Source organism: Spea bombifrons, chromosome 5 (genome assembly GCF_027358695.1).
Source record: "Spea bombifrons isolate aSpeBom1 chromosome 5, aSpeBom1.2.pri, whole genome shotgun sequence".
NCBI lineage: Eukaryota > Metazoa > Chordata > Amphibia > Anura > Pelobatidae > Spea > Spea bombifrons.
The window spans coordinates 104645128-104662284 of NC_071091.1; the positions used below are offsets into that span (position 1 = coordinate 104645128).

At 40.0% G+C, this 17157-nt stretch overlaps 1 protein-coding gene across 1 annotated transcript in view; it reads right to left on the reverse strand.

The window, feature by feature from the left end:
- Positions 1-401: 401 nt before the first annotated feature.
- ZFAT (zinc finger and AT-hook domain containing) overlaps positions 402-17157 on the reverse strand; it is a 62954-nt gene continuing 46198 nt past the window's right edge. The window contains exons 12-16 of the mRNA XM_053467400.1: positions 13938-14076; positions 8453-8571; positions 6240-6366; positions 2259-2389; positions 402-641 (exon numbers count right to left, since the gene is read on the reverse strand). Coding sequence (XP_053323375.1) covers positions 402-641; positions 2259-2389; positions 6240-6366; positions 8453-8571; positions 13938-14076 — 756 coding nt within the window. The remainder of the gene's footprint in view (positions 642-2258; positions 2390-6239; positions 6367-8452; positions 8572-13937; positions 14077-17157) is intronic.

Here is a 17157-nt window from a genome sequence, read left to right on the forward strand (position 1 = left end):
AAGATACCTCTATCACTCAAGCCATGTAAGGGCCACTAAGCAATAAATTAACCCAAAGACTAAAAACTGGCCCATTCCGAACATTTTTCATTATTAGTTATGCGTGAAAGCCTAAGGTCGACGAGGGTCGCCTAGTTCTTCTTGTTATGCCTGAGGACTACAGCTGCAAGGCCCGTTACTCTCACTTGGTTATGCTTGAAGGCTTACGGTAGCTCTATTCCACCATTTTTTTCACATTTCCACTAGTACTATGTGTAGATATCTCCATTTCGCCTACGTGCTGTACAGGACTGCGGCATGCGGCAGTGGTGTATGAAGAACAGGCTGACGGGCACAATGGTATCCGTAGTCCTCGGCAGCTGGAGCCGCCAGAGGCCGCCAGACACAACTGCTAAAGGCTTTCAGATTTCCTGCAAGATGTGCTCCATCGTGCTATCGGTTACAGGCTGCATGGCCTCCTGGACGTAAACGATAAACTCTGAGGCCTCCTCTCCTTGCGTATAGACCGTAACGGTCTCGATCCCTTCGACGTCGTCTGATGAGACCACCAGGTGATGCTGTTCGCTTAAACCCACAGACGCTTGTTGTAAAGCCTCCTGTATCATCACCGTGTGGTTAGCGCTATGCTCCTCTTCAGTCACCTGCAGAAATCCAGAGAGTCAGTTATTAATTAATAACAATATATGATAGAAGGTGCATTGTCTTCCCCATTGTATTGTCGCCAAGGGGTGCCGGCGATAAACATTTACCCTTAGATTTACAGTAAGGGTAGTTGAAACCTGGAACAGACTCCCAATGGAAAGAGTACAGGCAAACAAAGCAAATGAATTCTAGAAAGCTTGGGATGAGCAGAAAGCTATCCTAAAGAATTAATAAGAAAAAAAAACGATTTCAAAATGATCGACTAGATATATAAAACTAGACAACTATTATAGTCAATGAAGGATGTGCTGCGTTCTCGGACTTCAGAATGTTCATGCGCGAGAATATATAAACACGCAGCCACGAGCCATTTTAGCATCTGCCACCATCAGGCTCAGAAAGGTGTTCTTTGCCATTCTTTTTGGATGACCCCTTTTTCTTGGGTAGACAATGAGAACCCAATGATTTTGTTGATCGTTGCTAGATGATTTTTATACAGGTTGCAGTGTTTGAGTGGCCTACATCTAAACGGCGCGTGGGATCGACCCCCCCCCTTCCTTGGGGCCACAGAGATGGAGAGGAGGTAGGTAGGACTAGTTTATTTACTTTTTATTTTCTTTTTATTAACCTCTTCATTTCACAGGACAGGAGAGAGAGGATGGAGGGAGAAGGAGAGGTACGAGTGGGTTGCGTCCATTCCACAGGGTTATTTATTATATTTTGACCCTAACCCCATTGTGCGTGGTATGGTGGAAAATTTTATAAAAAGTTTATGCTCCTATCTGTACCCCCAACCACCATACCACGCACAATGGGGTTAGGGGTACAGATAGATAGGATTGACAAACAGAATATGATTCATTCTTCCTGTTATTAGATCTTTTTTTCTATATATAGAGTGGCAAGAAAAAATAAGTGAACTCTTTGAAATTACCAGCATCGATGTATAAATTTATCTTCATCTAAGTAACTAATAACAAACAGAGTGATGAATGCATCATTCAAATATTTACAGTGTGGGTCTTTATGTGAACCTCTAAGCTAATCACTTCAACAAAAGCTAATTGGAGTCAGGAGTTATTAAACCTCCAGTCTAATAAATGGGGCTACTATGACATAAAGAAACACTCAAACATTCTGACCTCAAGAGACCTCAAGATCAGGTCTGATCTGCCGCTACTGGAAGCGCATGTTTGACGTTATTGCTGCCAAAGGAGGTTCGACCAGTTATTAAATCCAAGGGCTCGCTTACTTTTTTCTACCAGCACTGTGAATGTTTAATGTGTGTGTTCAAAAAAGACATGAAAGATTAGCATTGTATGCGTCCTATTCGCATTGTGTTTATCTATAATTGCGGCTTAGATCTAGATCGGATCACAGTTTATGAACAACTAATACAGAAAACAAGGTAATTCCACTTTCTTTTTCTTGCCACTGTAGATAAATAAGAAGTTGTGAGAACGGAATAAAGAGGGAAGGTTTGGTAACAACCAAATGGATTATAAAAAAAACACTTTTTAAAAGTGAATTAAATAGAGTCTCAGGATGAAAATATTTAACAGAACATTAGACAATCTCGCATCATATTCCCTTGAAGATAAACATAATGATCTCACCTGTTCGACCACCGTGACGGTTCCAGGTGCCACGGCTACTACTGAAGCAACGGCGGCCGCATCGTGAGACTCTGTGCCCAGATCAATGATCTGCTGGAGTATATTCACAGCGGTGGAGTCAAGCTTCTCGCCTTTCCAGGAAAAAAAAAAGTAATAAATATACAAGTTAATCGACGCTATACAAAAACATCTCTCTTTAACTTCATGAGGTCCTCCACCTCAATACAGATTTAGTGGCGTGGGGTTGCACTGAATTCACGGCCATTCGAAAATACGATGGGCATTTTTTCCATCAATACCCTCCTTCTGGTGCATGAGTAAGATTATGGCTTATTTATCTCATTTCCTATAATTCAGATTGGGATATTAGCCGGATATAGAGCGGATCTTCTTATCTTCATGCAACAAGGTAATTTCTTGTTAATAATACACTTCACTAACCATACGTAGACAATTTCTTAGTAGTCTTAGTAGTTAGTGCAGGGTTTAGCTGAAGAAACTAGCCAACGAGACGTACCTACTACCACGGAGTATCTTCCACCATTCTGTTGTGATCAGCCTTGAATATCAGCAGAATGTTTCATGGTTTGGTCCTTCTTGGGCTTCTTTGCAGAAAATTGAATTTTAGGTAGATTTTGGCTTTATGTACTATATTTCAGCACCCAAACATTCCTTTCCAGTATACAAAAGGACTCAAGTTGAGTTCCGTAGCCGGGTCCCCTTTTTGAGACAGAACAGACTGTTTGGGAGTTGGAATTCCATTTGTTGGGAATTTGAAGTCTATTTCCCCCCAAAGTTGAGCTGTGCAAGCCTCAACGGGACCATAAGTAATTTTAGTGAATAGGAGAGATGTATCACATGTGGGGTCGCCTCGGGTTTTGGTGAATAACTCCACTGAGTGCAAGAGAGAAGAGCATGCCGTTGTAAAGAGAATTTTACAAAACATAATCCTTTTAAATTTTAAATTAGTCATTTTTTTTCAGAAAGAAAGAAAATGAACCTTTTTGAATTAAAATATAATATGTAGTGGATAATAATGTGTGATTGTTTGTTTGTAAGGCTTGTAATTTTGAGTAGCTTTTGAAGGACATTTTTTGCATGTTTTGTTTTTATCCACGGAGCGTAGTGTTTCTCTAAAGCCACCATCTGCGTGACCATCTGCGCTTTTCCCGATATACAAAACAACTGTTCTTTACATCAATTTGCTGATACGAGAACAAATAACGGGCATAAGTTGGACTCGGTGTCCCTTTGCGCGCCGCAGCAGCGGAATGACTCTGATCTAATCTTCGTTTGCTTGAATAGCTGCGTAAAGGGGATTTCTTCTTCTTAAACGCACTTTATTTTATTAAAGAAATGGGAAACGTGTTTTTAATTGAAGAATAAAGATTTTTTTTGCATAAAAAAATAAGACTAAAACGCTGTAAGATGCTGTGGTTTAGAGGTGGTCACTCCCCATCGGGAAAAGCTAAAGGAATCCCAGACCCCATATATTATATTATATCTATCTATCTATCTATATATATATATTTAATATATATTTATATCTCCGATCGGCTGAGGGTTATGAATGCTAAACACGCTGCCACATTTATGCACGTTTTAACCGTTCCCATGCTGGATGCTCTTTTATGCCAGTGAGGTAGGAAAGGGTTACCCAAGCAGCACCTGTATTTACTTAGACGGGAGGCTGTTGGGTTATTAACGTCACATAGTACAGGGTTGGCATGAATGGTAAATTGTCAGCAAAGCAGAACGTAAGATTGCTTTACGTAGAATAAAAAATAAGGATAATTGGTTGTTCGGGAACGATACCCCGCTGAGCCGCGTCGCAGGTGCTTTGCAAAGAGTCTTTTCTTCTTCTACATTTCATTTGTAAACCAATTCCGCGGATAAGCTTGGTTTGGATTTTAAAAAGGAAACTATAATGGAATGAAGGCAATCTGTCACCTGTGTTATTATTTGTATTTAATGTTAGCTTTTTACGTTATTGAGACTCTGCGGTGGAATCCCAGCGTCCGTCCGAGCAAAATGTTGTAACTCCCGGAGTCTCTGGCGCAAACGATTGTTACAGTTCCTCCGCAAAGCTGTTACCCAATATTATATTTTAAGGTAAGACAACAACTTAACCATGTGATACAAAAAGCAAGATGGCAGCTTTCACCAACAACACAGAAAATGGAGGTATCTGTATTATTAAAGGGAGCTCTACTATTCTTTATTCCTAGTGTCAGATAAAAATACAAACATATTGAGCTCCTTATCATACTGCCTGTGGGAAACAATAGAATGACCCAGACGGACTCTCTGACTAATGAAAGTCTATGGAGGAGTGGACTTCATTAGCATTGCCATAAAGCATCAGCTCAGTGTGGTGTCTGAGCCGGGAAAGTCACCCAAAATATCACACGACTGACAGCAATGGCGGAATCCATGTTTGTAAATAACAGAAGTTTATTGGAGCAAAATGAGATAAAACCAGATTTTTGTCAATGACGACAGACATTACTGTACACAGACCTGGGGGTTATTACTGTATACAGCCCTGGGGGGGTTTAGTGTATATCATGCTGGGGAAGTTATTACCGTATACAGCACTGGGGATTATTACTGTATACAGCGCTGTAGGGTTATCACTTTATACAGGGCTGGGGGAATATTACTGTATACAACGCTGGGGATTATTAATGTATACAGCGCTGGGGGGGTATTAATGTATACAGCGCTGGGGGGGGTATTAATGTATACAGCGCTGGGGATTATTAATGTATACAATGCTGGGGGTTATGCTCCCTCATGGGACTTTGGAGTTTTTTTAATATGTTTAACGCTCACTTATCAGTCATTGACTGGTGTGATACAACATAAAGGGCTTTCATTGGCTGTAATGTGATTTTGCTGCCACGGAAATGTAAGTTGTAACTAAAAAGGGTGAGGAGGCAACTGAGGAGTTCTTAATGTCTTGGATGCTGCAAATCCGTCTGGGGAGCTTCATTTCACATCCAAATGTGAGCAATATACCATAAAAAGCAGGATGGACGCATCACCCATGTATTTCAGAACACATATACTGTATATGTCACCTAAAGTGCTGCCCCCTGCAGGATGTGGGATGTATAACCTCGGAGAATGGAGCCAGTTACATACCCTACATACAGCAGGGACAGCAAATTACATGGAAAAAGCGACAAACATGCTTGCCCTTATCATAAACATTTTACCTTATTGAACACCGACTGGCCTGCATTACTATAATAAGCCAGGCCTTTTTGTAACAAAACTTCAAATATAGAAATACTACCGTTTAAAATCACTCAGCTGTTTTCATGTGAAACAAGGAAATTTCTGGATGTAACATAATCACAAAAGGGGTTTCTAACCATCAATTAGCCTTTTAAACTTAACCTTGGATCAGCGAACACAACGTGCCATTGGAACACAGGAGTGATGGGAGTGATAAAGGGCCATTGGAACACAGGAGTGATGGGAGTGATAAAGGGCCATTGGAACACAGGAGTGATGGGAGTGATAAAGGGCCATTGGAACACAGGAGTGATGGGAGTGATAAAGGGCCATTGGAACACAGGAGTGATGGGAGTGATAAAGGGCCATTGGAACACAGGAGTGATGGGAGTGATAAAGAGCCATTGGAACACAGGAGTGATGGGAGTGATAAAGGGGATCTGCACGCCTATGAAATGATTCCATTAAAAATCAGCCGTTTCCAGCTAGTTACTTACAGCATTAACCCCATCTGCGCTGGATTTCCCATCCATTTCATGTTACTTGAATATGCAAAATTAGCTTTTCTTCCCAAAAACAAGGACATTTCTAAATGACCTCACACTTTTGAGCAGTAGTGTATTTAGTAACCCAGTGTTCCATACCCAGAAATAATGCTTTTGAGCCCTTGGGGAATACACATTACTTTAATAAGATGAGTTTTAACACAGATTTCATGGATTTCTTGCTTTTGCTTACTGGTTTCTGAGGTATATCTTAGATCCTGGAGAGCTGCGACAGCTGCCTGCGTCCCCTGTATATCTCCATCAGCTTCTGTGATGTGGAGGTACTGGGTCGACGTCTCCTCCATCGCAGTAAGCGGCTGCTATAACCCAACACAGAAAAAAAATCTTTTTAAGCAACAGGTCAAGCTCTCAAAAGGATTAAATACTAGTATGAATAATACAAGGTAACAATATTTAACCCTTTGGATGGCAGTTTTATTTCTTCTATATACATATATTCATGTTTTTTTTATTATGTCAAAATAGCTCTAAAACACACCTCAAACCCTGTTTCGTTGACTGGACTCCAGGTTTGTTACATCCTGACTCCAATTAGCTTTTGTTGAAGTCATTAGTTTAGGGTTGACATACTTTTTCCAACCCGCACTGTGAATGTTTGAATGATGTGCTCGATATGGACAAGAACAATACAATAATGTGTGTGTTATTAGTTAAAAACAGATTGTGTTTATTCATTATTGTAACTTAAATGAAGATCATATCATATCTTAAGGATGTATACATCACAGGGGATTATCATTGTATACAGCGCTGGGTGTTATATTACTGTATACAGCACTGGGGGATTATTAGTTTATACAGCGTTGGGGGGTTATTACTGTATACAGAGCGGGGGGGTTATTACTGTATACAGCACTGAAAAATATTTTTTCTATGGGCCTAACTTACTGCCATTCTTGGTAAAATCCAGATTTATCAAAACATTTATTTACCGTCTACCAAACACAAAATAGAACTTTTAGGCCGAAACGGCTTTCGGTAATGGCGTCTGGCCAAGAGTTGTGGGATCTGTAATTGGTTTCCCTGTCCCTTGTCTGAGTAATTTCATTTGCTATAAACTCTGTCTAGAAGATTTATTTTATCTTTGGTCCTAAAAGGTGAGTGATGTTTATAGAAGAAGAGTAGATAAAATCCTCCAAGGGTAACCATCTTAGCTTGACTGATCCAAGGAATGTGCCGGGTAATTGCCATGTATTGATACGTATCTCTGATTGAGTAAGAATGGCGTTATATTAACCCCTTAATGACAAAGCCCGTACATGCACGGGCTCAAAATGCATTGTTTTTAATGGGTTTAGGGACCGCCCATTGTCCTTAAGGGGTTAAATCCCAGACGCAAGCCATTGTTGATGTATCATTCGCTATTAGCGCTGTAGCCTCATTAATCATCAGTATTATACTGTGCTTACTAGCAGAGGGCTTCCGGCTTATCTGACAAGGACCTGACGGCGCACACACATTCATCACAGGGCATCGGCGGCTAAGTTGCGCACGGTGCCAACGCTGCTTAAGGAACACAGAGAATGTGATCCGAGGATTGGGTGTGATGTTAGGTATTAGAACAAAATGAGAAATCCACATGTATAAAACAAGATGGATAAAAAAAAAAAAAAAAAAAGATGACTGCGTGCCCATCTGGGACTTTGATTGAATTCCCTGAAGCCTTTCATAACCTGTAAGTCAGATTCAATAAATCACAAAGACAGTTAAATAAAATAAAAAAAGACAGAATCAGTTAAAAATAAAATGTTACACGTTTCCGGTAACAAGCATGCTTTGCCTGTAAGTTACACTGAATGTTACATAGAGAATCACATGTACAATGTAACACGTGGGACCAGCAGTAGAGTTTTTAATGTTAACCAACTGCTCTCTACTGTTATTAATATATTTATTAATGCAATTAATATAATCGCACCCTCGAATGGTTAGAACCAAGCAAAATGTTATAAAAAAAACAAAAACAATCTCCATAAGGACATTGGAATTTTATTAGAACGTTGGAATTTTGCTGGTTGTTTCCTTGAGGTATAAAACCATACAAAAAAAGCCAAACCATATAAAAATGTGGAAACCATAGTTTCCCATGTTTCAGCTTACTACGTGTTTTCCTGCCTTAGTGGAAAGCGATGCCGTTGAACGTTGGTATTGGAATAACATGTATTTAACACATCGCTATCACATCATTATGGTCAAAAAAGTATAACAATACAAACATTCCCACAGTGGAAACAGACTTGTGGGTCGACAGATAACCAAACCAAGAAGATACCATTTGTTTATATATATATATATATATCATATGTCTTCAGAATACCTGAAGTGTCTCAAAAGACCCTTTAAAACACAAAATAAAATTTTCTGAAAAGTATTCGACGTCCTTACCTCCCATTTAGCGTCTCCGTCAGCTTCCACCAGTTTAAGGCCATGTTTGTTCTTGAGATGTCGGTTAAATTCCCATTTGGTACCGTACACAAAACTGCACACTGGGCATTTTATTCCTCCTAAACGCAAAGGCGAAAAAAGTGAAAAAAGACTTAACTAAATTCAAATTCTGAGCCCTACAATCAATTAAACCTGTTTGTTGTGTTGGAGTCTGAGCAGAACAGAAACATAAAGCGATTTCTACAGAGTGCCAAATCCCAAATCTCAAATGGGAATGAATGCTGATACCGGATATATAAAACAATGATATAAAACAATAACATTCTTTTATCTAAACGAAATAAAAATGACATAAATCGTCAGATGTTGGGAACATAACATGGAAGAACCTAAAACACGCCAAGCTACACGGCTTGAATCAATAATTACGTAAATACAAAACAAACAGTGCCTTTTAGTTAACGTTCCCATGTCTTAAAACGGTTCACTGATAAAAGAACAATAATAATAATAATAATAATAATTATAATAATATATAATGCTTTGGCACCTGGGATTTTTGTGTTGTGATACAGTTATAAAGCCATGTAGGTTGCCCCCCCCCAGTGCACCATTCTTTAAAACTTTCTATTGAAAGGATAATAACGCAATCAGAAAGTGTGAGATTAGCTCAGATGAGAACAGACTACGCTGGATAAAGTCATTCTATGCCCAAATCATGTAGTTTGATTTTTTTAAACCATCTAGGTGGAACGGCACCTTTAAGGAAAGTTTTTATCCATGTACTTTAACACAACCTTAGCAGAGCCCTTTATGTCAGGGGGTAACGTTAACACGACAATTATTGTGTTTTCCTGAAAAAGTAGCAAATGGTGCAAACCAAAGCCACCTGGAGCTCTCAAACTACCTAAACTGGGGCCTGCCAGAAAAAAAAACCAACAAAAAAACCCAAGATGGCTTCTTTCTGTAATATTATTTTATAAATTGTGTCCGCAGACACTAGATGACTCTGGTTGAAAAAAAAAATAGACGCCAAACCTGTAAAAATTTGGGGTATGTTTGGGGTATGTTCTAAAAAAAATTAAAAAGATAAACTGTAAAGATATAATGGTTTTAAAATGTACACAATGGGTAAATATGAAGCAGGTTGAGGTTAAGTCCATTGGAAGTTAATCCTGACTGTCACACAATTATTCATTAAGATCCGACATGATTCATGTCTTACGTAGGCTGAAAGGCCTTAACATGAGCCATGGAAATAAATCACCATTGAATCATGAAAAACATCTAGTTATTTTATCATTTGGGGGCAGATTAAGAAGGTTGGGGTCCCTCTTTTCTTGAGCCCAACTATTTTTCCACGACAATCTGAATAAAATGATTATAAAACAAAATAAATATTATTAATATAATGTGAGGTACGAGATTACCCTGACACACAACGCAGGGGTTTAAAGGGACACTTCAGCCATCATATGCGCTTTAGATTTACAATGTCCCTTTATACATATATATACCTACACACATGCTAACACATATGTATACCAACACACATGCTGACCCATATGTATGCCAACACACATGCTGACCCATATGTATACCAACACACATGCTGACCCATATGTATACCAACACACATGCTAACCCATATGTATACCAACACACATGTTAACCCATATGTATACCAACACACATGCTGACCCATATGTATGCCAACACACATGCTGACCCATATGTATACCAACACACATGCTGACCCATATGTATACCAACACACATGCTAACCCATATGTATACCAACACACATGCTAACCCATATGTATACCAACACACATGCTAACCCACATGTATACCAACACACATGCTAACCCATATGTATACCAACACACATGCTAACCCACATGTATACCAACACATATGCTGACCCATATGTATACCAACACATATGCGGACCCATATGTATACCAACACACATGCTGACCCATATGTATACCAACACACATGCTGACCCATATGTATACCAACACACATGCTGACCCATATGTATACCAACACATATGCTGACCCATATGTATACCAACACACATGCTGACCCATATGTATACCAACACACATGCTGACCCATATGTATACCAACACACATGCTAACCCACACGTATACCAACACACATGCTAACCCACACGTATACCGTCTTGTGTAATGACCTGCCTTCTGTGGATGCGGTGGCTTGTGCCACAAACTGTATCCATGGCTTGATACATTTACAGATATGTTCATGAAAGGCAGGTAACCTTTTGTGGACTTAAATATCATGAAAAACATAATACTTATCGATTCGGTGACATTTGCAAATATGAAAAGCATTGTTAGGGGTAAAGCTTTGGGGTATAATTTCCTTTTGCGAAAGGAAAAGGACGATCATTAATTTGGGGCATTTTGACACAGACTTCAACGCACCGGATATAAAACAGCCCCTCGCATTTAAACAAAATATCTCCAAGGCAATTATTACAATTTGATATCTACCCAGAAACATAGAATTTGATGGCAGATCAGATCCATTCTCCTCCCTCTAGTCTGTCCGTTTTTCCTGCTGTAAAGTCTCAGACCTTAATCAGTCGTTGGTCTCGTCTTAGATTCGAGGGCCGTATGCCATGTATATTTAAATCCCTCACTGTATTACCCTCTACTACCTCTGTTGGGAAGCCATTCCGTTTTATGTGACTTTGTGACCTCCTGAGAGCTGTCTCTACGCACAATATCAGGGCTTTTAGGGCTATAAAAACCTGTGATAGCCTCATACCCAGCAAACATTCTGAGCTCCTAGAACAGAGGGGCATCCGGAGAGGATACTTGGCAGTTATGGACCAGAATAAACAAGAGGATTATTTGCCAATTCCACATCCCAACTTCATTTTGTGAAGACACAATTAATATTACTTTTAAATTAAAATGACTAGTACAACGCAGCCCGTTTTAATTAAAGTTTCCGCCACCTTTGTCGGGATGGCTTTAATTATGGAACAACAAATTAAAGAAGGGCTATCATGTCCCAAACATACAACTGTGTCTCGTTTAATTGACATCAAGAGTAAAAGGAAATTAATTTCCGTGCGACTGATTTAATACTTTGGTGATCCACAGAAAGGAGGATATTGGAAAAAAAAACTTATCTCCTTTTGACAAGGATGTCAGCAGCCATGATGATAAATTGCTGAAACTGAAATGCATTTAATGAGATGAAGGTGTGGGGGCCGTGGGACCACGATATCGGCATATTAGAGGAGACATCGTTATCTTCTGCGGGGAAATTAGCAACAGGAATAAGAAACGAGCCAAAAAGCCCGTCACGGAATAAGGAAGCTTAAAGGGGAATGGTCACAGCATCGAGGCCTAGATAAATCCATTTACCGAGACGTTTACCTACAGCTTGTGCAATTAGTGTAATTGTTTCATAGATATCTCGTTCAAAGGGGCTCAGATCTGTGGCAAATGGTGGCAAAACCAGCAAAATCTAATCTAGTTCCCTTCCTTCTCCTCTACAGGAGGCTGCGTGAAATTGTCCATTTTAAAAATACAACTGTTCTTAAAAATTAAATAATTTAATTTTATTAAATGGAGAAAATCCGGGAATTACCGTTAAATTAAAGGACAATTAATAGAGGCAGATAGAAGTTGGGTCTTTGGGTGGTAGATTGGGTTAAAGTTCTAAGCAGAATCTTTTTTTTTGAAGGGTCAGTAAACCCTTGCTTTGGACTCCTGTGCAAACTGCTCCAGCGTTAAGGTGACGGGCGAGATCCGAACGAGCCAAAGCGGAGCGAAAGCTAACAACATTAAACCTGACAGTGTGATCACAATGAACAATAAGAATAATACGATTAACACACATTAGGACATACGGGGACAGCCGGGGGCTTACAATCTACAGCTACGAGATGTATGACTAGGACTGAACGGTACATAGCAGGCCACGACCGGTCATCTGGAACACCGGGCAAATGCTAGGCGGGCTGCTGGTCAACATCCCTACTTAGGCAGATGGCGTGCGGCCAACGGTTGGATATGCCCGGCCGCAGGCTACGGAAGTAGAAAAAAGTAGCGTGCGGCCGCACATACCCAGCAGTAAAGTGCCAGACCTGCCCCAGCCATCGCCAGTCCGACCCTGGCACATAGATATATTTCACGATGGGTGAGAAACGCAGAAGACCTTATCTGTACACTGAAATAAATAGAAAAGAGGAGAGAGAAAAGTAAAGAAAAGAAAGGAGCAAAAAGAGAAAAGAAATAAAAGAAAAGGAGAAATGCCTAAGGAGTTTTGGGCCACACATTTGCTCAATCATAGAAGTCTACGCCAGTGTGTAGCGAGGTGGCATCCTTAGGGGTGATCATAGTGATCTATGCTTTAAATACTAGGATAGAATTCTTGGTGCTGAAACACGGAACTTTTTTTGGCACAAACCACGCAGTGAACTAGTTCGGAGCTTATCTTAAACGTGGAAGCGTTCTTCTGCATGATAAACTAAAGCATCCTCTCTGCCGATCGGTGCTGGGCGTCTAGAGATTCAACATCAAACAGAAGCAACACTGAACCCGCGCATCTCATTAGCGATTAGTAGAACCCAAGTGGTCCAAGAAACTGACCGCATCCAAAAGCCACAAGCTAACTTTTGTGCATGGGTAATGATATATTTTAATGTTTAGCGACGCCGGTGCAGACACACGAATCTATAATCACTGCCTTCATAACAGAATCAGACCAAGAGTTGTGAAAGTACAGCAGGTGATTGATGTATTATTAATTTAACTGCATGAATCGGTTGGTAGTAATCTTTGATCTTTAATAGTCAGTTATCATGCGGCAGAGAAATTGAAGCGCGATGGGATTTATTATCATTGCTATCTTTGGAACCAGCCTAAGCTGCTTCCCTTTTAATGCCTTCTGAATAGTAATAAAAAAAAACATCATCAGATGCATGATCTTTCTTTCCTGGTAAAAAGAACTCAAGGTGAATGAGATGAAGATAGTAATAATGTGTGTTTTTTTGACAGGTGAGAGATGGTAAAACTATGAGAGGGCCCAATTAGCCCTGGTCTGCTTTGAGTTAAATGATCACCGTTTGATATTTAATTGTAATTCCAAACATGGCCAGAGGGGGCAGTTTTCTAGGATGGGAGAGAGGGATGGAGAGAATGAGGCAGGGAGTACACATCTATGTTAGAAAGAGTATGTATAAGTGTGTATGAATGTATAAGTGTTAGCATGAATGTGTAAGTGTTTGTGAGTATGAATGTATATATGTAAGTGGTGTGAGTGTGTGTTTGCATGAGTGTTAGTGTGTGTTAGTGTAAGTATGTGTATGTATGTTAGTGTGAGCGTATAAGTTTGTGTGTCAGAGATCTCCCTTGTAACTGGCCCATTGAGCAGCGGCATATCCGGTGGGGCAGTTTTCAACCACCACATGTCATAGAAGAATGAAGGGTTACCTTGGAGACCAAGAGCCTCTGTGGAGAGCTCCCCGGATCCGGCATTGACACATTCTTCATTAGGGTGCTTTTTGTTGTAATGCCTTTTCAGCGATCCGGGTATATTACAAGAATAATGACATAAGGCACAGCCAAAAGGCTACAGGGAACAAAGAAAAAGCACATTAAGAACATATAAAAACATTTGCGTGTAGTCTATTAAATAAGGACACACATGCGTAAATCAGAAGCACTGGCAAGAATGGGCTGCACATCGGGCGATCCTACCTCCCGTCTCATCTCTTTATTTTGTCTCAAACCTCCCAACAAACTACGTGAAATCTAATTTTCTGTTAGATATCGGCAGACGAGATGTGTGATAAAGGTAGAGGACGTAGCTGAGTCGGTGAGATTAAATGTTTCATCTCACCGCAACCCCGTAGAGCTCACGATTATGTGAATTAGCCGCCAGGTCAGCCATTCTTGCAGGAGAATGATGGCATCTGACATCATCTCGTGTCTCTATGTGGGACAGCTCAGCAGTGCCCAAAAACGTATTTATTCATGTAAAATTTTGTCTCATTCTTATTTTTCTTCCTGGAACACTTAATTGTCTTGACACGAAGGCAGGTATTACCAGGATTGTTGCCAAAGAAACTGTTTTTTTTTTTTTTAAATGTATTTACAAACTGTCTGGACCCTGCTGGGATCTCTGATTGCTCCCCCTGCTGGCTGATCGCACACATTCTGATCAGCAATGCAAAGCTATGAAGCTCTGCTTGCTGATCACACTATGATCAGTACAGGGGAGATTAGAGAAAAGCCATATGATAAGCTCAGGTTGCACTTTTTGACACAGAAAAGACAGATCATACAAGTTACCGGGTGAGTGAAAAGAGGTATATAAATAAAAATATAAAGTTAACAAATATAGAGTATTTTTTTGTACAAAAATGTGCTACAAGGCATGTAATTAACATACAAGAGCGGTTTTCCTGATCATGTCACATTCAGGCTCAATGTATAAATGCCCTTATTATACAAATTCTACCTCTGTGGCTGTTTTAACAGTTGCAGAACAGAATAGGATTTTAATTAGCGGAGGTTTCTCCTTCCTCATTAAGTTCACTGCCACTAAATAGAAAGTATTTAATTAGACATGAAATGCAGGTGTAATTTATTTTCTCTTTTCACACTGAAACCTTTAAGAGCGCTTCTTTTCAAACTCAAGTCACAGATGTAATCCAGCTGGCTGGCTCCTTTTATTCAAGGATTATTTAAATTCCCCGTATTATTATAATTTTTTTTTTTGTAAATTGCTGACAGGTATTTAGTTTGCGGGTGCATTATACACACTGCTGAGACTCGGATCTCTGGTATTTCTCCTCTCGATTCAGAGGTTTCTATAGTAACATAATAAATCAGGGCATTCAAAGAAAAAAGTAAAACGCCAACTACAAATGTGAACTTCTTTAAAAAAAATAAAAAAAAAAGTGGTTATATTTTTGTATTCTCTGTTTTGAAGTTACTTTGAAACTTACGACCTTTTAGCTGAATTCACAAAATCCCCAATTTTATTAAAAATTATTTGAGCACAAAAAACTATTACATCATAGCCAAGGATCTTAAGTCCAAGACAAAAGCACAGACAATGACGGAGGACCTAAAAACGCTTGGAATTACCCCGGAGGTTTTGAAAAGCAACCAAATCTCTTTGGGGCTATGAAATTGCATCTATGTAAATCCTAATAAGATGATGGACACGTCGTTAGACCGATGAAGCTGTAATCACGATGGGATAGCTCTTCCACTGTGTGAAGTCACTATATTATATACCGTATTTGCCCGAATATAGGCCGCGCTCCCCCCCCATTTTAAGTCTTTAAAGTGGGGGTGTGGTCTATATTCGGGGTTTAGCGCAGGGATGCGCAATTCGTATCGCCCAAAACCCAGGCGGGTGTTTTTTTTCTTTTTCATTTATCGCACAGACGTTCAACCTCCAATGCTGGCAGCGGGGGCTGTCTTCGCTATGTCCATCGGCCGGTCCTACTAGTAGACATCAGTGAGTCTGGGGGTGCATTGGTAAGTCGTGGGGGGTGGCATTCCTAGGGAGCAGAGTGGCATATATAGGGTGGGAGAGTGAGGGGGGCATATCTGAGGGGGCATAAAGCATATCTGGGGGGGCAGAATGGCATTTATAGGGGGCATAAAGCACATCTGGGGGGCAGAGTGGCATATTTGGGGGCAGAGGGGAATATCTATAAGTAAGGTTCATTATGAATTAAGGGGGGGACTTGGTTTTCCAAGTTTCTGTTTATATATAACATATGCTGACTTTTATTAGGTAAAATACGGTTTTACCATTCCACTAACTGTATTTATTCTGTAAAAATAATTTTTTCTTTAAAATAGCACCAAACTTTTAGGGTGCAGCCTATAATCGGATGTGGCCTATATTCGAGCTAATACGGTATATATATATATTATATACATATACATACAGGGGTCAGCTCAGACCTTTGCCACACCCCTGTCTGCAAGTAGTCACACCCCTCCACAAAGCCACTCCCCCAGAAGACGGAGAGCTCCGGGTGGTCTTCCCTTGGTGGTTTCCAGGTATGGTCAGTGGTCACAGAAGTTGAAACTTTTCTTTGTGCGGATTTCTTTTATTAATAGATAGCATTTTGAATTGTCTAACCTGCTACATTTTCCATTTTCACCAAGGCTTCGTTAGGCGGAGTGTTACAGATCTCATTTCCCCCGCATTCTTTTTACCGTCAATCAAGAGAAAGCCCGAGAGAACGTATAACCCTTGATGTTACATACTGGCTAGAGAAAGGAGCGCCCACAAGTCCAAACATAGCATCCGCGCTCTGAAGACGCATTCGGCAAATAGGCATCGAACCCTCGAGGAAGCGAGAGCGCGGAATGTGAAGGTGATTCCCAAGGTTATGTTTAAACTCCGCCGTTAACAGAGTCTGATCTTTCAGCTAACTCGTCGCTATTTTTAGGTAACACTGTCTGAATAAATTGACTTCCCATTTTCATACTTGTCTAAAGCTGTGATCTAACCAATTCATTTCTATTTTGCTGCTCCGCGTGTAACGGTTAGCGGAGGAAATGTTCCCGTCTTATAAATTCTGCTCAGATTTATTCCCTAGGATTATATGAAATGGCAAACGCTGAGAAAAAAAAAGAGAAAAAAAAAAAAGAAGAAAAATCGAATGATATAAAGTAACAG